The sequence below is a fragment of the Dryobates pubescens genome, chromosome Z, assembly GCF_014839835.1.
Source record: "Dryobates pubescens isolate bDryPub1 chromosome Z, bDryPub1.pri, whole genome shotgun sequence".
Classification (NCBI taxonomy): domain Eukaryota; kingdom Metazoa; phylum Chordata; class Aves; order Piciformes; family Picidae; genus Dryobates; species Dryobates pubescens.
Genome location: NC_071657.1, coordinates 113,654,713 through 113,674,341, shown reverse-complemented (window position 1 = coordinate 113,674,341; position 19,629 = coordinate 113,654,713). Strand labels below are relative to the sequence as shown.

At 45.3% G+C, this 19,629-nt stretch overlaps 1 protein-coding gene across 1 annotated transcript in view; it reads right to left on the bottom strand.

Moving 5' to 3' along the window:
- CCDC3 (coiled-coil domain containing 3) overlaps positions 1–18,230 on the bottom strand; it is a 42,619-nt gene extending 24,389 nt beyond the window's left edge. The window contains exons 1-2 of the mRNA XM_054178015.1: positions 17,367–18,230; positions 16,268–16,442 (exon numbers count right to left, since the gene is read on the bottom strand). Of these exons, the coding sequence (XP_054033990.1) occupies positions 16,268–16,442; positions 17,367–17,773 (582 nt within the window). The 5' untranslated portion in view covers positions 17,774–18,230. The remainder of the gene's footprint in view (positions 1–16,267; positions 16,443–17,366) is intronic.
- Between the last annotated feature and the right edge of the window lie 1,399 nt (positions 18,231–19,629).

The following is a 19,629-nucleotide window of genomic DNA, read 5'->3' as shown; positions in this document are numbered from 1 at the left end:
GGGATCTACTTCAGCTTTAAAAGCCACACTATTTAAGCTGGATTTTATGGACATGCATGGTTACCAATTTCCAGGGGCAGGTCAAGAAAGAAAAAAAAAAAAAGAGCTTGAGAGCAGAACTGGTTTGATTTCTGAGTCAGGAAATCCTTGCTGTAAGTGCAGCCTCCCAGGTAAATTACACTTCCCTCCATGCTCCCACTCACACCACATCCAGGTGTTTAAGGAGGTACTACTTTCCTCTCCAGAGAAACATGGTGGCCTGGGGCAGTCAATAATTAGCAGTTTGCTGATTGACAAAGTGCCAAAGAGTGTTTTCTTCTGTAGCACTGCTAACTCCATAACCCATAATTACATTTCTGTCAGGCTGCCAAGGTCTTCACACACACCTGCACGCTGCCCACACAGTTGTTAGGAAGAGATTTATCATAATTAATTGTAACATTCCTGTCACACAGCTCCCCACCCACTTCCAGCAGTGGCATGTAAACCCAGCTATGGACATGTCTAATTTCCACTCCTTGTTAACTGGGTTCACAGCATTAGAATGTCAGTTAAGAGCATCTTCTGTTCGTATCCTTTGAAGCTTTGATTTATTTTTTTTCCTGGCATTTTAATTTCATTCTAGGTGAGGCATTATGCTTTCTTTTCTTCTGCTTTTTCTTCTGTTTTCCCCTGGTTATTTGTTCACGCCTTCCTGACTAGTCTAGACAGCCCTACCACTTATGATTTTCCCTAGATGGACACTTTCCAAACTGCATGGCTCTCCCCCCACAGAACATGGGCCAAGCTTCACAAATCCAAACCTCTTCCCACGGATCACCATTTTCTCAGCTAGCAAGTGACTTCCAGAGCTCGAGGTGGGAACCATAGGCCATGAAAGATATTCATCACCTCCACATCCCTTCCCAATTTCCAAAGCCATCTACTGTCTATGTACCATCCCATCAATCTGCACTCCTCATGCTGATGGCCCTACCCACTCCATACTTTGTGCTTACCCTTGGAGCCTCCCAAGCTGCTTAGCAGTGCTGAGCCCTTTGCTGCAGTGCTCCTCTTTGCTGGTCCTCAAGCTGCCCTTCTTCAGGAAAGAAAAAAGCCTTCCTTTGCTTCTAATCTGTTTTATATTTTACTCTTGCCTTTTTTTTCCCTTTTCTTTTTCTTTTATTTCCATACCATACTCTGGTTTTACATCCTTCTCATTTTTCACTTTCTCTTGCAGGTTGGTGGCACTGCTGACATCCATCTGCACTTAATCTTTTTGGGGTTAAGTCTTACACATAAATATTTGCTTTTCCTGTTGGCACTTCCAGGAGTCTAGGGAAATTTTTGAAATTTCCCTGTGGCAATAGCAGTGGGAGGTCCCAGACAATCAGGGAAGGGGCTTTACTCCCTTTTTTCTCATGGACTTGCATCACATAGCATTTGTGGTAGCTGATCCTCATCCAGGATAGGACAGAAACAACCTTCTTTGTGGTTCAGACATAAAACATGGTCTATAACCTCGAGTCCTATGCTATGAGAGGATTTAGAGTAGAGGTCTACACAATCATGAGTGCTGTGGAGGGAATGAAAAAGATAGCACCATCTGCCAGCAGAGGTACTGAGGGTATTAGATGATATAATAGGAACTGGGTTCAAGGCAATCAATCAAAAAGCAGTGATTCTCAAGAGGAAGATGGACAGCCTCATAGAAAATAAATTCACTGGAAGTCACTGAATGCACAGAAACATCTAAATATATGAAAATAACTTCACTGCAGATAGTCTTTCATCCCAAAACACTGAAAGCTGAGAAAGCATCAGCAGGAACCACCCTATATCATTACCTGTGGCGACAATGGCTGAAAGCCTGAGGATCAGCCCAACTAAGCAAACCAGTGCTGAGAACAAATCACACTGATTTTTCTTAGCTGTATGTCCTTGATAAGTTTAAGTTAGTAGGTCTTCATACAGCATGACTCATTGTTCCCTTCAGGATGATCTCTGCAAGCAGGCCTTGAGCCTACTGCCACTATGGGCTAAAGAATCCTTCAGTTTAGAAAGATGGTGCTCAGGCTTCTCAGGTTTGGTTGGATGTTCTGCTTCTAAATTCATCTCTCCTTAGAAATGGGGCCATGTAAGGAATGAAATGATAAATTCTAAGTAATGGTTTGAGGCAATATAAACAGATAAGGTGTTTTAGTTGCTGCCAAGAGCAAATCTTTCCAGGACATTTGGTCTCCTTCAGGCACCACGCTTGCTTCATGGTGGCAAGAGACAACCCTGTCTCCTCCTTTTACCTTTTCCAGAAATTGAGAGATTTCCACAAAAGCATGTCTCCTCTGTCTGACATGAGGCAATTCAAACAGAAGCAACACTGGTTGGCTTGGCTGGTTCTTCTGCACAGTATCTTTAGTTTCCACCAGCCCAAAAGAGACCAAAGTGTCTCATACCAACCACACCTCATCACAACCACAGATTACACACTTCTCAAATCACAGGAGGAGAAAATGGACTATATTTCTTAACATACTTTTTTTTTCTTTTAAGTCAGCAGGAGTTTCAGTGGAAATGGAATAAGGTGGAAATATTTAGTATACTTCTTCTAAGTAGATAATACAAAACACAACGTATTTAGCTATTCAATGGATTGCTTCACTTTAATATAGTTTGATTTCCATTTCAAAGTTTTGAAATTAAACCATCACATACTTCATACTTCTTTTTGTAGCCCCAACTCATATTCTCCACTTGTCAACAGAAGATCACAGTTTTGCACCAGTTAAGGGCTTTTGATACTGAAGCACCTGCCCTACAGACCTACCTGGGTCTGTAGCTCTTCTGCTGACAGCACAGATGGATCCATATAGAGGTTTCTGACCTTTGGAGCTGAGGAGTGGTCTTTGACAACTGGAGACTTTTCTGTGCAGTTTAATTGTAACCATGGATGCTGTTTTCTGGCTTTGCTGGTTATGGAATGTTGGGATAGAGCGGGAGAAGGAGTGCTGAAGATGCAGTGCTAAGAACTGGCTGGGAGTACAGCAAAGGTGCTCAGAGTGGGTGAAATGTGAATCTTAATGTAGCATGCAACAGGCTGCCCAGGGTGGACACAGATGCCCCCTCCCTGGAGGTGTTCAAGACCAGGCTGGATGAGGCCTTGAACAACATGGTCTAGTGCAAGGGGTGTTGGAACTAGATGATCTTAAAGGTCCCTTCTATACCCAAACCATTCTATGAATCTATGAACCTATGAAAGGACTCCTGTACTCCACTCTGCTATTGGCTGCAGCACTGTAGAGTCTCGTATGCAATGAAATTCAGTCTCTCATACATTCTGAGTGCAATGCTGAAGTAGACAAGCTCCCTAACTCCTTTCAACTACCACTTACAAAAATCTAATCAGGAAGTCAATCTCAAACCAGAATATTTATGCATAAAATGCATGGGAAAAAATACATTCAGATTCCAATCTGGAGTATATGCTTGCTTTCCAAATAGAAAAATCCCTAAAATCAATGTTGAAATAATTCAAAGAGCCCTGTGTGGGGAAAAAAAAGTGTCCTCTTATATGATGGTTCCAACAATGTTGCCTGGATTGGAACACTTACTCCAGTTGTTGCTTGCAACCTTTGGAGTCTAAGGGTTTCCAGGGTAAGAGATATAGTTCCCTTTTGATAAAGTACAAATAAAAATGTTTTTAGTTTCATTTAAACCTTTTGCACCATTTCCTAGATCAGGAAAGAAGGGGCCTGGGGGGGGTTGAAATTTCAAAAAGCAAGGAATTACTTAAAAGGAATTTAGAAGATTTGCTTTAAATCCACAAAATAAAACTCAGCATTTTACATGCATTCAAAAAACCTTATCCAAAAGGCTTTGTAAACTAGAAGAAAAAGATTTCAAAATGCATCTTAAGCTTCAGCCCAATTCAAGCCACTGGCTCCGCACAGCAAGATATATGGAAGCATGACCCCAGACAGGCTGCAGGGCTTGTTTCAAGATCTGAACTTTTCCAAAATTCACTGAATCTAAGCCCAGAACTGCAACATTCAGGAAAATCAGACAGAGAGACAGAGCCATAGTCATGGTCAGGGTATTGTCACATTAATGGTCCAGGATCATGTCTGTCCCTTTTAGACACTAATAAGTCTATAGGGGGCCAAGGCCAAACCACAATGTGAGCTCAGATGAGCTCTGTTTTTGCAGTATTAAGATATTGTCTTCACCTAAAAGGAAAGCAGATTTTGAAACCAATTATTTGCAGGGCTACTCTCACCACTGGGTGCAACACAGGAGCTCTTTCAGAATTGTTGCAGAAAAAGACCTGGCAGATCTTTAAGGAGGCTTTCCATAGAGTACAATTTTGGAGAGGAGAGGTTCGGGGAGGGGAGGGGAGGGGAAGGTTATCTAGGATCTGGAGAGGAGGGCACAAGATCTTGCTCCTGATAAATTCTGAGAGCAAACATTAACAATGCAATGGCCACATATCCAGCTCAGTAATTGGCAGGTTTGGACTGACCATGGCCTGTGTGTATGTGAATGTTTAAAGATCCACACGGGCTCGGGAGCAGATTAGAGCACACAATTAGCCCTGGGCAAGCCTGAGCTCTCTCCATGTCAAAACCTAGGCAATGCTGTAAATACCATAGCAAATGCAATTACCAGAGCGTGATAAACACCACTTTGTTAGCAGCGACTACAGGAGGCTTCTCCCATTTCAGGCATTTCTGACAATGAGCAGGAACCAGAAGTGGATCCTGAAGACACAGAATAAGCAGACAAATGCCTCCAGTCTGGAATTTTGATTTTAGCCCTTCTCTGTCCTAATGCTGTGACAGAAGGAGTCTGCTCCTTCACATCCTTAACATCTGTAATGTGTTTCTGGAGGAGCCACTGTTTGTAAGGAGCAGAATGCGTTCCAGTGGATCCAGAGTGCCACTGACTTGGAAGCACCAGACATTTCCCAGCAGTAGTTCAGCTGCTGCTACACACGGGTTAAATACAGCAGAGTTTTGTCACTGGATGTTATTTTGATCCATTTTTATTGTAGGTGACAAGATTTGAGCAAAAAATATTATTTCCAGGACACCTTTAATCTACAGTTCTGCACCTTTGGGAAAAGAATCAAGAATCACATTTGTTTCCCTGCCCTTTGAAACAGAGACAGGCTCAATTAGGATTTCAAGGGACAGATTCTAAAGTGTTAACTGAACTCAAAGAAAACATGCCTAAAAGATGAAAAAGGGCAGAAATCCAGTCACTGATGGTAGTAACAACCCTTCCCTGGAGTCTTCTTATAACTGCTTGTTTCCAGACCACAGGCTTTTCCCAATATCATCATGTCTATCATGGCTGTAGCTATCTGAAGGACTCAAGGAACTTACAAGTGGTTTTAGAAAAATTCACCTACGGGTTCTCTTTTTGAATCCAGTTTATGGAGGCAGGTTGTGGATGCCATCTGGTATCTTCTGGAGCTGCTCAGCCACAGCACAGGGAACCTAAACCCTCTCCAGAGGGAGCAAGTCAGTACTGTCAACACGGTCCAATCTGAGGAGTAAGAAGTGGTCAGGGGCAGAGTGCTCTGAAACCCAGAGCCATGTCATGAAACTTCCTCCACAGGCAGGCAGACAAAGGAAGAATGCTGCCTTCTGACTAAGAGATCCATCACAATCTCCCAGCTTTAGCCAAGCTTTGTAAATGATGGAGATTTTGCCACATCAACTGGCTACATATTTCAGTTGATTATTTCCTTATTTCCTATTTCCATGTGGGGTTTTTATTTTTCTGTTATATAACATCTGTTATTTTTACTTTATTTACTTTGCCTCCACTTACAGATATCTCCTCAGCGATGGTACTTACAGATCAAGAAGAAGCTGCTTGTTCCTTCCCACAAATAAGCTGTATACACAGAAATTCTCACACGTGTATCTTCTACAGACCACAAATAAAATCTTATGACCCATTTGGGACCTCAGAGCTCTTTTAAAGCATAGGGTGACATTTAGTACAGGTCCACCATGGCCACTGTGGCTAAGCCCCTTCTTCATTATCCTTCCTCTTCCAAGTTCCAAGAAGATGATTATAAGGTGAAAAAGAACTTTCCTGCTGTGCATCAACATAGAAGATTTTGAGTGGATGTGACTTCTATTTTCATGCTTCAAAGGCTCAGAAAAGGGCTTCTTTCCCCTTCTAATGGAAATGGGGAATTATAGCACCCAAATTCCTACTCCAATCCTCAGCCAGTGTCAGGACAAGCTGTTACTTCACTTTGACTTTCCCTCCTTTCTCTCCCTGCCTACCATCCAGTTAAGCAACTCACTGTATTTTTAATGTTTTTCCACAATAAAAAATGTAATCAAAAACATCCAGAAGAAGATAATTGTGTTGAGATTTTTGTCTAAAGGTTCTGGAAAGACAAAAAGCAAGCCAAACAAATGAGAGTGCTCTGAAATGAGTGTACAGTGAAGACAAGCAGAGGTGATAAACTCATTGCATTTTGTGGCAATGAAGAGGACACATGTCACTGTTCACCTGAAGAAGGAAGCCAGACTTCATACCACCAACATCCTTCAGTTTGAACCAACAACCAAACCTCAGTTGCTTATGTGTCCGTCACCCATCTGAAGATATCTTCTTACTCAAAAGTGTGGTACTGCCTGTGTAACAAAGCCAGAAGTCACAGAGAGGAAAGGGGAAGGGCACAGGATTTACACATTTTATGGAAAGAAAAATTGTTCAGACAGCTGTTTCTAATTCCAGTAGAGAGAAATCCTTGGTCAAAGAGAATTGTCTCCACTGGGTTACAGAGCCTAACATGCCTGCCTTGCTTTTACCATCTGCAGAAAGGAAAAATCTGATCACCTCTGTAAGGTGATAAGATGAGCCTGTTCAAGGAAAACAGTATGTAAGCACTGGCTTTCACTTCAGTCCCACATCTTCCCTCAGTACAAAACACTGTGATGACATTCCCTTTTGCAGTAGCAAGTATTTCTTCTGAGTCCCCACTGATCTGGGAAATGCAAAAATACAGCAGAACAAGTCCATTAAGTGCTTTCAGATCTCAGGAAATATTCTTTTGCTTGCTTGCTTGCTCTTCAGTTTTGTGGACAGAAACTCAGTATGGCTCTCTAGCCATATTATTTCCCCTTCACTTTATACAGTGTCACAGAGACTTGCTTCTCGCTCAGTATATCTTTCCCTACTGTCACTCATTTCACAGATAACTGGAGTAACAGTTGTAGCAGCATTCTTCCAAAAAACCCCAACCTGCAAATATGGACAGCAAAAGGAGGTAATCATCATGTCAGCTGCCAGAGGCACCCACAACGATTTGAGCAGCAACCAGCTGTAACTGGTCACACCAATTGCTATGCTCCCAGTTCCTCTAAACCAGTTTCTCTGGTTTGTCACTTCACATTAGCTGCAGCAAGGGCTTTGTGCTTCCAGGGCCAGAGGCAAAGCCAAGACTGGCACTGCATGGCCTCTCCTGGCCAAGCAGAGTGGCACAAGGACATTCTCTGGGGGAATTTGGCTGGTGGAGGCAGGATGAGCTTTAAAAAGCTCCATCTGCAGCTTCCATTAGGGATTTGAACTATTGCTGCCTCAGAGCCATCTTGGCTTGCCATTTACACAAACATCAAAATGCATGGGCTGGGAGAAAATACATCCCAAATTGAGAGATCTCATCATCCTTCAGGCTGCAGTGGCTGATGTGGTTACAGGCAGCTTTACAGGTGTCCTGTCTGCCAGCTGCCAGCTGGATTTCGGTGGCTGTTGATCTTAATAAACATTTTGCTCCATCTTTTTCTGTATCTATTTAACAGGTGGGACAGGAGAGAGACAGAAGTGGAAAGAAAAGACTTCTCCCAAGATTCAAGGTCAACCGGGGCCAGCAACTAACGAAAGACCAGATCTGTTTATAGTGCCTGTAGAAGCAGCGTGTGCCTCAAGGACAGATCCTGGCCCAGGACTGCTGGTCCATATGAATCACCTCCCCAACTGCTGATCAACATAAAGCATGGATTTGTACACACAAACGCTTAACACATCTATAGACTTGCAGTTTTACAGAGGGGGTTGATGGGTCCTGTAACTGGGCTGAACAACACAGAATTTGGGTACCTCCTTCATTCATTTTGGCTGCTCTTGTCCCAGAAAACTTGCCTGAGACTCACTCTGAGTTCATTTCCCCAAACAAATGGCCCAAATCAATATCCAGGAACATCCAAGCAGGTGAAGAGCTACAGGCACCCAGCTCAGATGTTTGCTTCCCTTTCCTGCTCCCAGTCCAAATAAAAGCACTGAGTATTTTCCAGTAGCTCTCAGGCTAAGTCAGAACCCCTACTCTCTCAGGTTGAAAAATCGTGGGACAAATATGAATAATAAAACCCACCAAAATCTGCTTCTTTGGACTGCACATTTTCTTTTGCCTCAAATTGGTAAGATAACACATCCACCTTATGAGAACACCAACATCAACCCTTCTCCTTGGGGGCCAGGTCCCAGACACCCAGGCAGCATCTTGAATACAGGAACCAGTGCAAAGGAAGATGATTTGGCCATGGGCACAAGTGTTTTCAAGTGCTGGGGCCAGGATCAGAAGACTGCTTAGCACCAAGTTCATGTACAGCAGCAAATAGCTTTGTGCCATGAAATCTGGAATGATTTAGTGCATTTGGCAGAGCTTTTTTTAAGCGTGGCTCTGGATAATTAAAAGCAGCCTGGAGCCATGTGGGTCTTCACTCATTGCCAGTTCCTGGAAGGATTGGTGTGAGGCAGCTGCATACATACACACACATATCCATGGCCGTTGAGGCATTCCTTGCTCAGTGGGTTGAAAACCAGATACTTTTAGGGGTATCATGTACTTGGATGTGCCTGAGACACAGCTAGAGCTGTGCTCTGGAGTAATCTACGTTCTTTGACAGAAAGTACGTCAGTTCAGACTCATTCACCAGGAGGTTGGACACCGATGTGGGACTCCCCTCACTTCACATTGGTACCAGGAGGGTACTGAGTGGGGGGGCCTCATCTGGGTAGCTTCTCACCAGTCCCAGCTGCCAGTAAGGACAAGAGCTTAGATGGGTGCAGCAAAGCTCCTTATTCAGTCTGTTTACAACCAATCCTACCTCAGGCTCTCTCTCCTGCACTGTATATAACAGCCAGCCAACCTGCCTTCAGACACAGAAATAAGGTTCCTCTAAGGGACACCCTAAAACCAGAGAAATGTCCCCATTTTTCCTCCTGGGAAATGTTCAGAACACCTTCTTGGTTCTATAAACATGACAAAGACCATATGCAATGGAAACATCTTGTAGCTAAGAATATTGGATACTCTTCTGTGATCTTTTATTCTGTATTTTAGCAGCCTGTGTGCATGTGGAATGACAGAAAACTGATAGGGAGATGCCAGTCAGACCTCTAACAGTCCCTACCACAGTCTGAGTGGGAAGATTTGGAAACAAGTCAATGCCATTTCTATGCCAAAAGACTCTTGGAGATGTTAACCCAAATGTACCAACTGTCTTGTGGTCTCCCCTCGTCGCAGACACTTGTCAGCACTTCTCCATTTCATCTCATATTTCTTGCATGTTTTCAAATTAAACACAGCTCATGGGGAGAGGATACACTCTGGGTGGGTTTCTGGGATGAGAATTAAGGGCTGTAAACCACTACTATAACAATCCAGAAGCACTGTACAGTTTCTATTATGCTATTGAGCTAACCAAGCAACAACTCTTTTAACAGACAGCAAGGCAAGAAACTGAATGTAAACCAAGATTTTCAGACCTCTAGATATTAGACTTACTTCCAGTTATTTCAATATCTTTTGGCCTTGCCCTTGTCATGTAGCACTGTTTTGAACTGAGAATATTTTCTGTTTCCCTAATGCCTTAGGACCAGAGAGGGGAGGATTCATTACACAGCTCACGCCACAAGCAAACACAGAGGGCCAGTACATAGGAATTACAGAAAATTGTCTTAACCAAGGCCAGGATGCTGCTTTTTCTATTCCAAACCAGTCCTGCCCCTAAAACTGCTGGGTCTGGACTCCACAAACAGTGCACAAACAATGCAGTCAGAGCAGAGAAAAAATTCCTCAAGAACAAAGGTTCTTAACTTTTAAGAGAGAAAAAAAAAACAACCAAATTGCTTTTCCATTTTATATCAGTGGATACCATGGATAAAGTTTAAGCTGAAATCCATTACAGTTACCAGCTTGTCTTTCTAGTGGCCAGGCTTTGCATGATTCATATAGCAAAGGCTCCTTCACCATCACTGAATTCCATCTCAGCCACAGCAGGAACAGTTCTGGTCCCTGCATCTAAGGTAGCTGAGGCTCTCTCCAGGGATGCAATAGGCATCTCTCCAGCAGGTACCTAGCCATGATACCATTTAATCACTGTCCAGACCAAAAATCAGGGCGGGCAGAAAAATTATGGAGATTTCCCCAACTTACATTCTTTCCCCTTTTCCAGGGGCATGTTAGCTGGAGAGATGGATGATCGACACAGGTCCCCACAGCAAACACTATGCGAGCCCAAAGAGCTTTGGTGCAAACAGCTGTTTGATTGTGATTTAAGCTCTTGTGGTCCTGTGAAGTGTCACTGAATGAGACCCTCTACCATCCACCCAGTTGAGAACATCAGAGAAGAGATGGGTTGGGGCCATTGCTGGCAAAATGTGCTGGTGCTGCCCATAGATGGGTTCAGGAAATTATCTGATCCAGTAACTCCCAGTTCACACACACAGCCACTGCTAAAATACAAATAGTTCTGATACTACATCCTCTACTTCCACAGAGGAAGAATGCCATTTCATTTAAATTTTGCTTGACACAATAACAGCAAGGCCATTTATGCAATTACATTGCTTTTCTTACTGGTTCTCTTTGCAGCTGCTCCAAAGTCTTGCAGGTGTCCCAGTCAGGTCATCAGTTTGTTACAGCAGCCAAACTGTCATCAGAGAAGAGGACCCAAGCCCAAAGATGCTAAGCAGGTGCTGGAAGACTGAGCACTAACCCACTAATTACCTTGCTTTTTATTTGGAACAGTGATAACTCTCATAAAAGCTTTCTTATTACCCAGATAAATCTCTGGAGGCCTCTCAGAAGTCTGTCTAAATCAGCTGAAGTAACAACATCATTGTGGTTTTGATGCTTGAGAGAAGGAGAAGCAATGCAGGGAGAGAGGCTTAATAAAAGAAATAATTTCTCTCTGCAATCTCGCCAGGCTTAATTGAAGTTACTGGGCTCCTCAAGTTCCGTGGGCTTTATCACAGCATTAGCACTACTGCCCTCAGAGTTGCCCACAGGTAGTTTGGCATGCCACTGCTAATGCATATGGGATAAACTTACAATTCTCCTGTGTGAAAAAAATAGGGAGGAAAGTGCCCTGGAATGCAGATCAGGAACACCACCTCAACTCACAGCAAGTGGAATGGAGGCCACAAGACCACATTTGCCTATCAGCCTGGAGCTAAAACCTCTCTGAATAACAAATAATTACAAGCTCCTTTTGTCACTTCTATAGACCTTATTATCACCAGACTTCAAGTAACTTTGGTGTCATTCCTCCTGCGAATACAAGGCAATAAGGTTTTAACTGACCTTATCTGACCTACAGAAATTAGGGCCTCTGCATGGAGGGGAGGCAGAGGGTAAAGGAAACAATTGTCTGGGGTGGTTTCCCAAAGCAAGGCTGCACCTTGGTAGCAACAGGACAACCTGGGATGTCCCTGTAGCAGGCTGTCAGACTTTACAAACTCTTTGATAGTTCTGTGGGTCTTCCCTCAGGGTGTCAGAATGAGGCTTGGGTAAAAACATGGAGCTTTTAGGAATTTCCATTAGGTTTTTACTACTTAATTATTCCTTTCATAAATAAAAGCAGCTTATTAAAAGAAACTGCTGTGACTGCAAGTCTCCTTGGATAGGTGAATACTGCATTTCTCCCGGGGCAGAGGGTGGGAAGGTTTGACTAAAACTAATTGCAAGAGGGAGAAAGGAGTGCTGTTGTGTTACTGTCTCCAACAACATAAGGTCTGGTACTGGGCCAAACTTGGGACCCAGGTACCTGCAATATGCTGCAAGAAGGCCCCCACACACACACAACTCAACAAATAATGCAGCTGCCTGTTACAAATCCAGCTCCTAGCCCAAACCTGGTAGAAACTTAGAGCTTTAGCAACAACCTTGTGGAAGCTGCTGCTGTGGCAAGCTGGAGTAAAACACAAGGTCTGCAAATACCACTAAGAAGCTGTGAGAAAAGTCAGGATGGAGCCAAATTAATTAGTGCCTCTGCAAATCTGGAAGCCAAAATGCAAGTGCCTAAAGAAATGCCAGCAGGAGCTACTGTTGTTCTCCAGAGTGGCCAGAACAAGAACCTAAGTGAGTTTATGAGACTGTAAGGTTACTGAAAAACTACAGCAAGCTACATCTGGCCCTCAGCCCAGACTGCAAGGGGCTTAAAAACACAGCTGGAATTAGCTTCCAGCAACAGCAGCAGGCCTAGAATGAGGAATATGTTATCCCCAACAAGATGTGCCTTGGGTCTGGCCTCCTTTCACCATGAGCCATGGGGCTTCCCAAAAATTAAAAAGGGCATTTCTACAGTGGAAAAGGCAGTGGTACATCCCAGTGCATCAAGAAGTTCCTGTACATCTCTTTGCTCTCTTTTGCATCATCAGACACTCACGCTGGGAGGAAAAGAAGGACCTGTCAGGATTTTCCTTGTTTCATCCACGGGGACTGCCCAGACATGGCTGCTGGCATGCAAGGAGCACTGCAGAGAGAAGAAGGCAAGCCAGAGGCTAGCAAGTCAGCAGTCACCTTTGGGCTCCTGACTGCTGCCATCTCAGGTACACTCTGCAGAAGGAACCTATTGTGGGAGCAGCATTATAAAAGGCTAAAGCCATTGACCCAGGGCACTCCCACCTTCCAGCTGAGCACTCCAGAACTACAAACACAAATTATTCACTGCAACTGCACATACTTTCAGTGCTGAATTCTCCCTTGAAATGTCCACCCCAAAAATATATCAAGAGTAGGGCACAGGGCCATAAGCAAATACAGGGATTTTATAAGCTTCCTGAGTATGTGATCCTGCTGTAAAGAGAAGTTTTTCTCACTCCTTTATTCTTAACCTACTTGAGCGCATTGCTTTTAGACAGAGCCACTTTTTAAGGTATCTGTGCATGCTGCTGTCTCATGACCCAGAGGCAGGACCTTATTTATTAACTCTTGGAACCAGACATTCATCCCAACTGCCTTCTGCTCTGAGGATCTCAGCCTTTCCATATCTTCCCTCTGCACAGCAATTTATGTCAGTACATAGGCAGCTAGTGAGACCCCTGACTTCTCACTGCAGTGTGAGCCTCACCATAAGACAATTCCCTCTCTGTCCAAGCTCTCCACAGCTTGACACAATCACAGAAGCTCCACAAGGACCCAAAGAGCCTCTTTTCCAAAAAGCTTCAAGAGTAACCCTCTGAGTAACGCTCAATTTTTGTGTCACAAAGGTGGGCACAGGTTTCAGCTCAAAAGCCAGCATGGGGCAGCTTCTCCAAGTACATTTGGAAGTGGAAGTTTCTTTCACTCTGATGCGATCTGAGTGGATGTGGTGGCAATCATAAATCATAGAATCATAGAATGCATCAGGTTGGAAGGGACTGTTAAAGGTCATCTTGTCCAATCTCCCCGCAGTGAACAGGGACATCTCTAACTAGATCAGGTTGCTCAGTTGTGCCATTGTCTGACCATGAATGACTCCAGGGATGGGGCCTCCACCACATCCCTGGGAAACCTCTTCCAGTATCTCACTACCCTCATTGTAAAGAACTTCTTCCTTATGTCTAATCCAAATCTGTCCTGCCCCTTGTTCTATCACTACAGGCCCTTCAAAACAGTGCCTCTCCAGCCTTCCTGTAGGTTGCCTTCAGATATTGAAATGCCACCATATAGTCTTCCCAGAGCCTCTTCTCCAGGCTGAACAACCCCAACTCTCCAGCCCTCTGATCAGCTTTGTGGCCTCTTCTGGATCTGCTCCAGTGGGTCCACATCTTTCTTGTGTGGGCCCAGAACTGGACACAGTACTTCAGGTTGAGGTCTCACCAGAGCAGACTACAGTGGCAGAACCATCTTTCTCAATCTGCTGGCTATGCTGCTTTCAATGCAGCCCAGGATGTGACTGACCTTCTGGGCTGCAAGTGCTCAATGTCGAGCTTTTCACCCACCAGTACCCCCAAGTCCTTTTCTGCAGGGCTGCTCACCATCAGATGTGAGAAGGCAAAAAGAGGAGCAAATAATAAAGAGAGCTGCACCCTGGACATGGGCACCTGCATTGGGAAGAACTGGGGAACAAATTCCTAATACCATGCTAGCCAGAAACACCATCCGCTTCCCAGGCTGAGCCAGAGCTCAGCTGGTCAAACACAGATGCAGGAGCTGAATGGGAGCACAGTCACCCTGAACTATTTTTAACTGGTGCAGAGGAAGCTTTGGCTTTTCATAATGAAAGGAAGACAAAGTATCCATCAGTTGTGCTGAATTTATTCCCTTGATGGGTGGGTGTTGAAGTATATAAAGCCATCAGCCCCAGCCTGGGTGACCAGCACTCTAATCCCCCCTACTCTGTTCACAGCTGTGTGGGGTCAAATAGCACAAGAGCTGAAATACACTTTTGATACATATACTTTTGGTTGCCCCAACCTACCCTGGAGGTTTCTGCCTTGTGATTTCCATTACAGTGGGTGGGTGAGGTTCACTTCTGGCATAAATGAGCACCAATCCATCAGGATCCCTTACATTTAGCTAAGTGTGGCTAAATAAGCAGTGAAGAGGCATCTCAAGCAGACATGGAGAGATGGATGTGGTGGTTCTCCAGTGCCACTTTGCTCCCCTGGAGCAAAATCTGTGGATTTGGCAGCAGCAGCACCTTTATTTGCCAAATAGGCTATTAATAATTATTTTTTTAAATTTATTTAAAATTAATGTGAATTATTCAATTTTCATATCCATAAATTAATAACCACTTCATCACAGTCACCTCCTGCTTTTTGCTAGCCAGGGCTATGGCTCTGCAATCTAATTGTAAGATGCTTCATTTTCTCTTAAACATCAATTCCTGATGGCATCCCCAGTCATGTATTTGAAGATCAGCGTTTCCCACTCCCTCCCCAAAATATCTGCTCTAAGAAAACACTCACTCATGGCACACCCCAAGGAGCAGGATTGTGTCACTGGCCAGACAGTCATGCAGCAGTTCAAACTGTACACTGGCAGTCAGCCTGGTAGTGAAGGGAAAGGGCTCAGGCAGCTACCAAGCTCCCTCCATCCAACTCCCAACAAACCACTAATTCATCTGCTGCTCTATGTAAATATTGTTCCTTGGATGAATCCACAGAAGATGCAAAGTCCTGTCCTTTCTGACCAAAAGAAATGTTTTAAATGTTCTCACCTGCCAGTGGAGACCAGCAGCCTCATCAAGCAAGGTTTGGCACTACATCATCTCTCCAAATTCCTCTTTTGCAAATGTATATGCGCATCCAGACATTGCACACACATAACTGCAGGTTGCTTCCTGCTGCCAGGGAATTATTTATTAAAATCCTGCATTTATTACACATAGTACAGCTCCCTAAAGGGGATCAGAAGCCACTAACAACTGGCATTGTTGGTCTTTCCATATTAAAAATGTATTTTCTTAAGGGAGGATCACCTAGACTTTGGACTACTTGTTATGGCTTCCCTTGAGAGGAGAAAAAGGCATTTCATTCAGCTTGCTCAGAAGTACATGTTCAGATGAATCATACCCTCATCACTTAGATGAAATATGCCCTCAACAGTCTATTTTTTAACCAGAAGCTACAAAGACAGCTTAGGGTGATAGTAGATGTTTGTGCTGTCAGATGTGAAGTTAGGCAAGAAAAGCTCTGCTGAATATTTCAGATGAAGTTAAAGTTTGGGGTGTCCAGATAGCAAACCCAGAAATGACTTGGCAGAGCAGGACAGGATCACAAACAACGTTTGTTTCCAGTGTATTACTCATGAACAGATTGATACCAAGCTTTGTTCAGGTCCATGGGAAGATAAAGAGCTAAAACAGAGGTCAGCTTTGAAAACAGAAATTAACTTTGCCCCAGTGAGTTACTTTGCCTGTGATATCGCCAAAGGACCAAAAAAATCAGGGATCTTCTGCATTCATGTATATAGATACATATATGTTCGCAAACGACATTGGAATGCCTGTGCCTGCTTAGAAAACAAGCCCTGGAGAGCAAACAAATCCCTTACCCGATTGTCCTCTTGAATCTCCCAGTCACTGGAGAAACTTGAGGCATGCTGTGCCTGTGAGCAGTTAGAAAACTGGAAAAGGCTGGCAAACATCCTTCTGTTCTCCTGGGTGTCTGGGAAGATTGCCTCCTGGAAGTTGACTCCATGTGGCAGGAGGATGTAATTCTCATCCATTCTGAAACACAAATTGCACAGGCAGCTCTCTGTGAGGCTGAACAGCACTTTCCCACAGAAGGCACCCATCATACTTCAGTCTGGCTCAGGAAGTGCCACCAAAGTCACACAGACAAACTTCTAGCCAGCATATGGCTCTTAGCTGTCTGGTATTTCGTTGCCAAGATGACAACTTCCCTTCCACACAGACCAGCAGCAGTAAGGACCTAAAAGGCACCTGCCACCTTGCCAACATCAGTAAAACCTCATGAATGAGGCAAATCTATACTTTGGCCCATGGTTCCTACTGAAACTCCAGGGATCTAGGGATCCTGGAGTTTCAGCACTCCTTCAAGCAGTTGATAAATAACTCATGTAAAACATGTTTAAAGATATTGCCACAGACTGAGCACAAGACATCATCAAACTGCTGTGCTATGCACCCAGTGCAGGAATATATCCAAGCCACTGAGTAGCCTTCTGTAAACACTCTTGGATTGAAAGTTCACAACTATGGCTCTATTCCTACATTGTGGTTTCTTTTCTCTCTCTCTCTTTTTTTTTTCCCTTTTTTGATAAGCCCAAAGTCAGGGTTTGTCTGGGACTTGGGAAAGCCAAGACAAAGCTTTCAGATGAGTATTTGGGGATGTGTTTTAAACTCCTGTGCCAAACTTTGGAAAGCAGGTGCTGGCCCCTCTCCAGTAAAACCAAACCAGCAGCACCCAGGAGCTACTCAGCAGCGGCTCTCCATCCATCTGCTGCCCGGTAGTGCTGCAATAATATCTGTTCGGGTTTGGCTTTTTTTCCGATGAAGCTGTGGGTAGACGCTGCGGGAAGAGCGGCAGCGGGACGGAGCGAACCCTGCAGGGCAGGGGCGGGCGCGGTGATGCCCCAGAGCCGGAGCGGCTACTCCTCTCCCCGGGACCCCCGCTACCCTGGGACTCACCGCAGGAAGAAGAAATAAGCGTAGCCCTGCATGACGGTGTGCGAGTGGCAGGAGAAGTAGCCGAGGCCGGTGAGGTTGAGGCGGGAGCCGGCGGGCACCTCCAGCATGCTGCCCCACGCCTGGTCGCACAGCAGTTCGATCTCGGCCGAATAAAAGAGTCCCTCCGCTCCTTGCTGGGGGCCGGCGGGTGGGCCCCTCTGCCAGGGCAGGTAGTTGTAAGCGCCGTAGGGGTCGGGGTGCAGCGCCAGCACCCGCGCATAGACGATGATCGAGGCCAGCTCGGCTCGGCAGCCCTCGCTGAGCGGCCGCCACTCTGTCGGCAGCTGGCAGCCGCCCCCGCCTCCCACCCGTCCCCCCAGCCCCAAGCTCAGCACCAGCAGCGGCAGCAGCCGCGGAGGAGGCGGCATCGCGGAAGGCTCCGCGGCCGGGCCCGGGGCGCGCAGGAGAGGGCGGGAGGGCAGGTAGGGAGGGGAAGAGGTTAAGGGGGTGTTGGAGGCGCTGGAGAGGGGTGAGCGGCACGGAGCCACTGCAGGCTGCCCCAGAGGTTGAGGGGAACCGGGGGGGCCCTGGAGGAGATGTGCAAAGGAGCCGGGATGGAGAAGGCAGAGAGGCAGCAAGGCGGGGAGGGGCGGGGAGGCAAAAGGAAGGGGGTGAAAAGGGGCGTATGGGGGGATGGTGAAATGGAGGGTGTCAGGAGGCAGACACCCAAAGGGATCAGACCCAAGCAGGCAGAGATGGGTGAAAAGGGGAAGAAATGCGAAGGGACGAGGGGCAGGGGGTGAACAGGGGCAGAGACGCAAGGAGCTGAGACGGAAAGGGGAGGGATGGGAAAAGGCAGAGATGCGAAGGGGCAGAGAGGCAAAGGGGAGGGGTGTAAATGAGAAAGGTGCAAAGGGGGAGGTGAAAAGGGAGGGATACAAAGGGGAGGGAGGCAGAGCAGCCAAGAGGAGGAATACGAAAGGAGGAGGTGGACGGGACAGGGAGCACAGAAGCAAGATGTAACTGAGCAGAGCTGCCAAGGGCAAGCAGACCCCGGGGTGAGAACAGCTGCTGCCAGGCACCTTCTGGCCCTGAGGAGAGCACCCAGGGCTTTGAGAGGTGAAGGGGTGACTCTTAGGGTGCTGAAAGTACAAGGGTCTCAGTGAAGCAGAGGGTTGTGCACAGCTCCCTCTGGGAATAAAGAGCCTGGGAAACCGCAGATGTGTGAGTAGGGAAGCTTGTAATCTTGGTCACTTCTCCCACTTCAAGATGAGGACGGAGAAAAGCTTGCAAGTAGAGGAGAGCAGCTCTTCCTAGCAGCCTGCAACCGTTTTTCAAAATGCATCTGGTGAGCAAGGTAAAAATAAAAAGCCAGGTCTTGATATATTTTTGCTTCCCACTGTTTCCTCCCAGAAGTGGCTGGGGCAGCTTTGGGCTCTCCAGCTTTTTGGCAGATGGCTCAGAGACCCTCTCCCCACATATGAATTGCTGTGGAGCTTCTCCCGAGGGTCCCCGGGGGGTGCTGTACCACTCACAGTATTTTCCTTTTCCTACATCAGATCTCATGGGATTAATGGAGGAAGGAATGGGCATGGGACATTTAAAAACTTTTGGTAGAATATAAATATCATGGACACACTTAAGCCTCTCCCTAACTGTGATGGTTACCAAAAGTCTGACAGTATGTCCTGGCTGGTTCCTTTAATCTCATCCTCCATCTGTGTGTATGTATGTCTGTCTCCATCTGCCCCTCCAGTCCTCTACAATGACTAAGAGCTCTTGGGAGCAAAAGATGCTTTTTCATTCTATATCTGTGCTGTGCCCAGTATAGGGGGAAGGTCCTCATGCATGACTAGTGTTCAAAATAATGTGCAAAATAATGAATCATCAGTTAAATAATGCTGAGCCAACTTCATGACAGTGAGACAAGACTTATTCTATGACAAGTGTCTCCCTCTGGAATAGTTTCATCAGACTCAGAGCCATGTGCTGAAGAGTTTTACAAAGCTATTATTCATATTTCTTGGTGGCAAGGTCCTACAGCCTATTTTGTCATACCTTTATGCAAGAACAGCAGATTTAGTTCCTGCTAAATCAGAAATAGATTTTGGTGGTTGTTTTTTTTCCTCACAAAAACTCCATAACCAGTGACCCAGCTTTTCTAAATTATTTTTGTAATTTGTTTCTTGAACATCAAAATATTGCTTCCAAATTTCAGGGAAAAAGCTTAAAAGACAATCCTGAAAAACAATTTTTTGAAGAAAATATCCTCAGGAAATCCCAA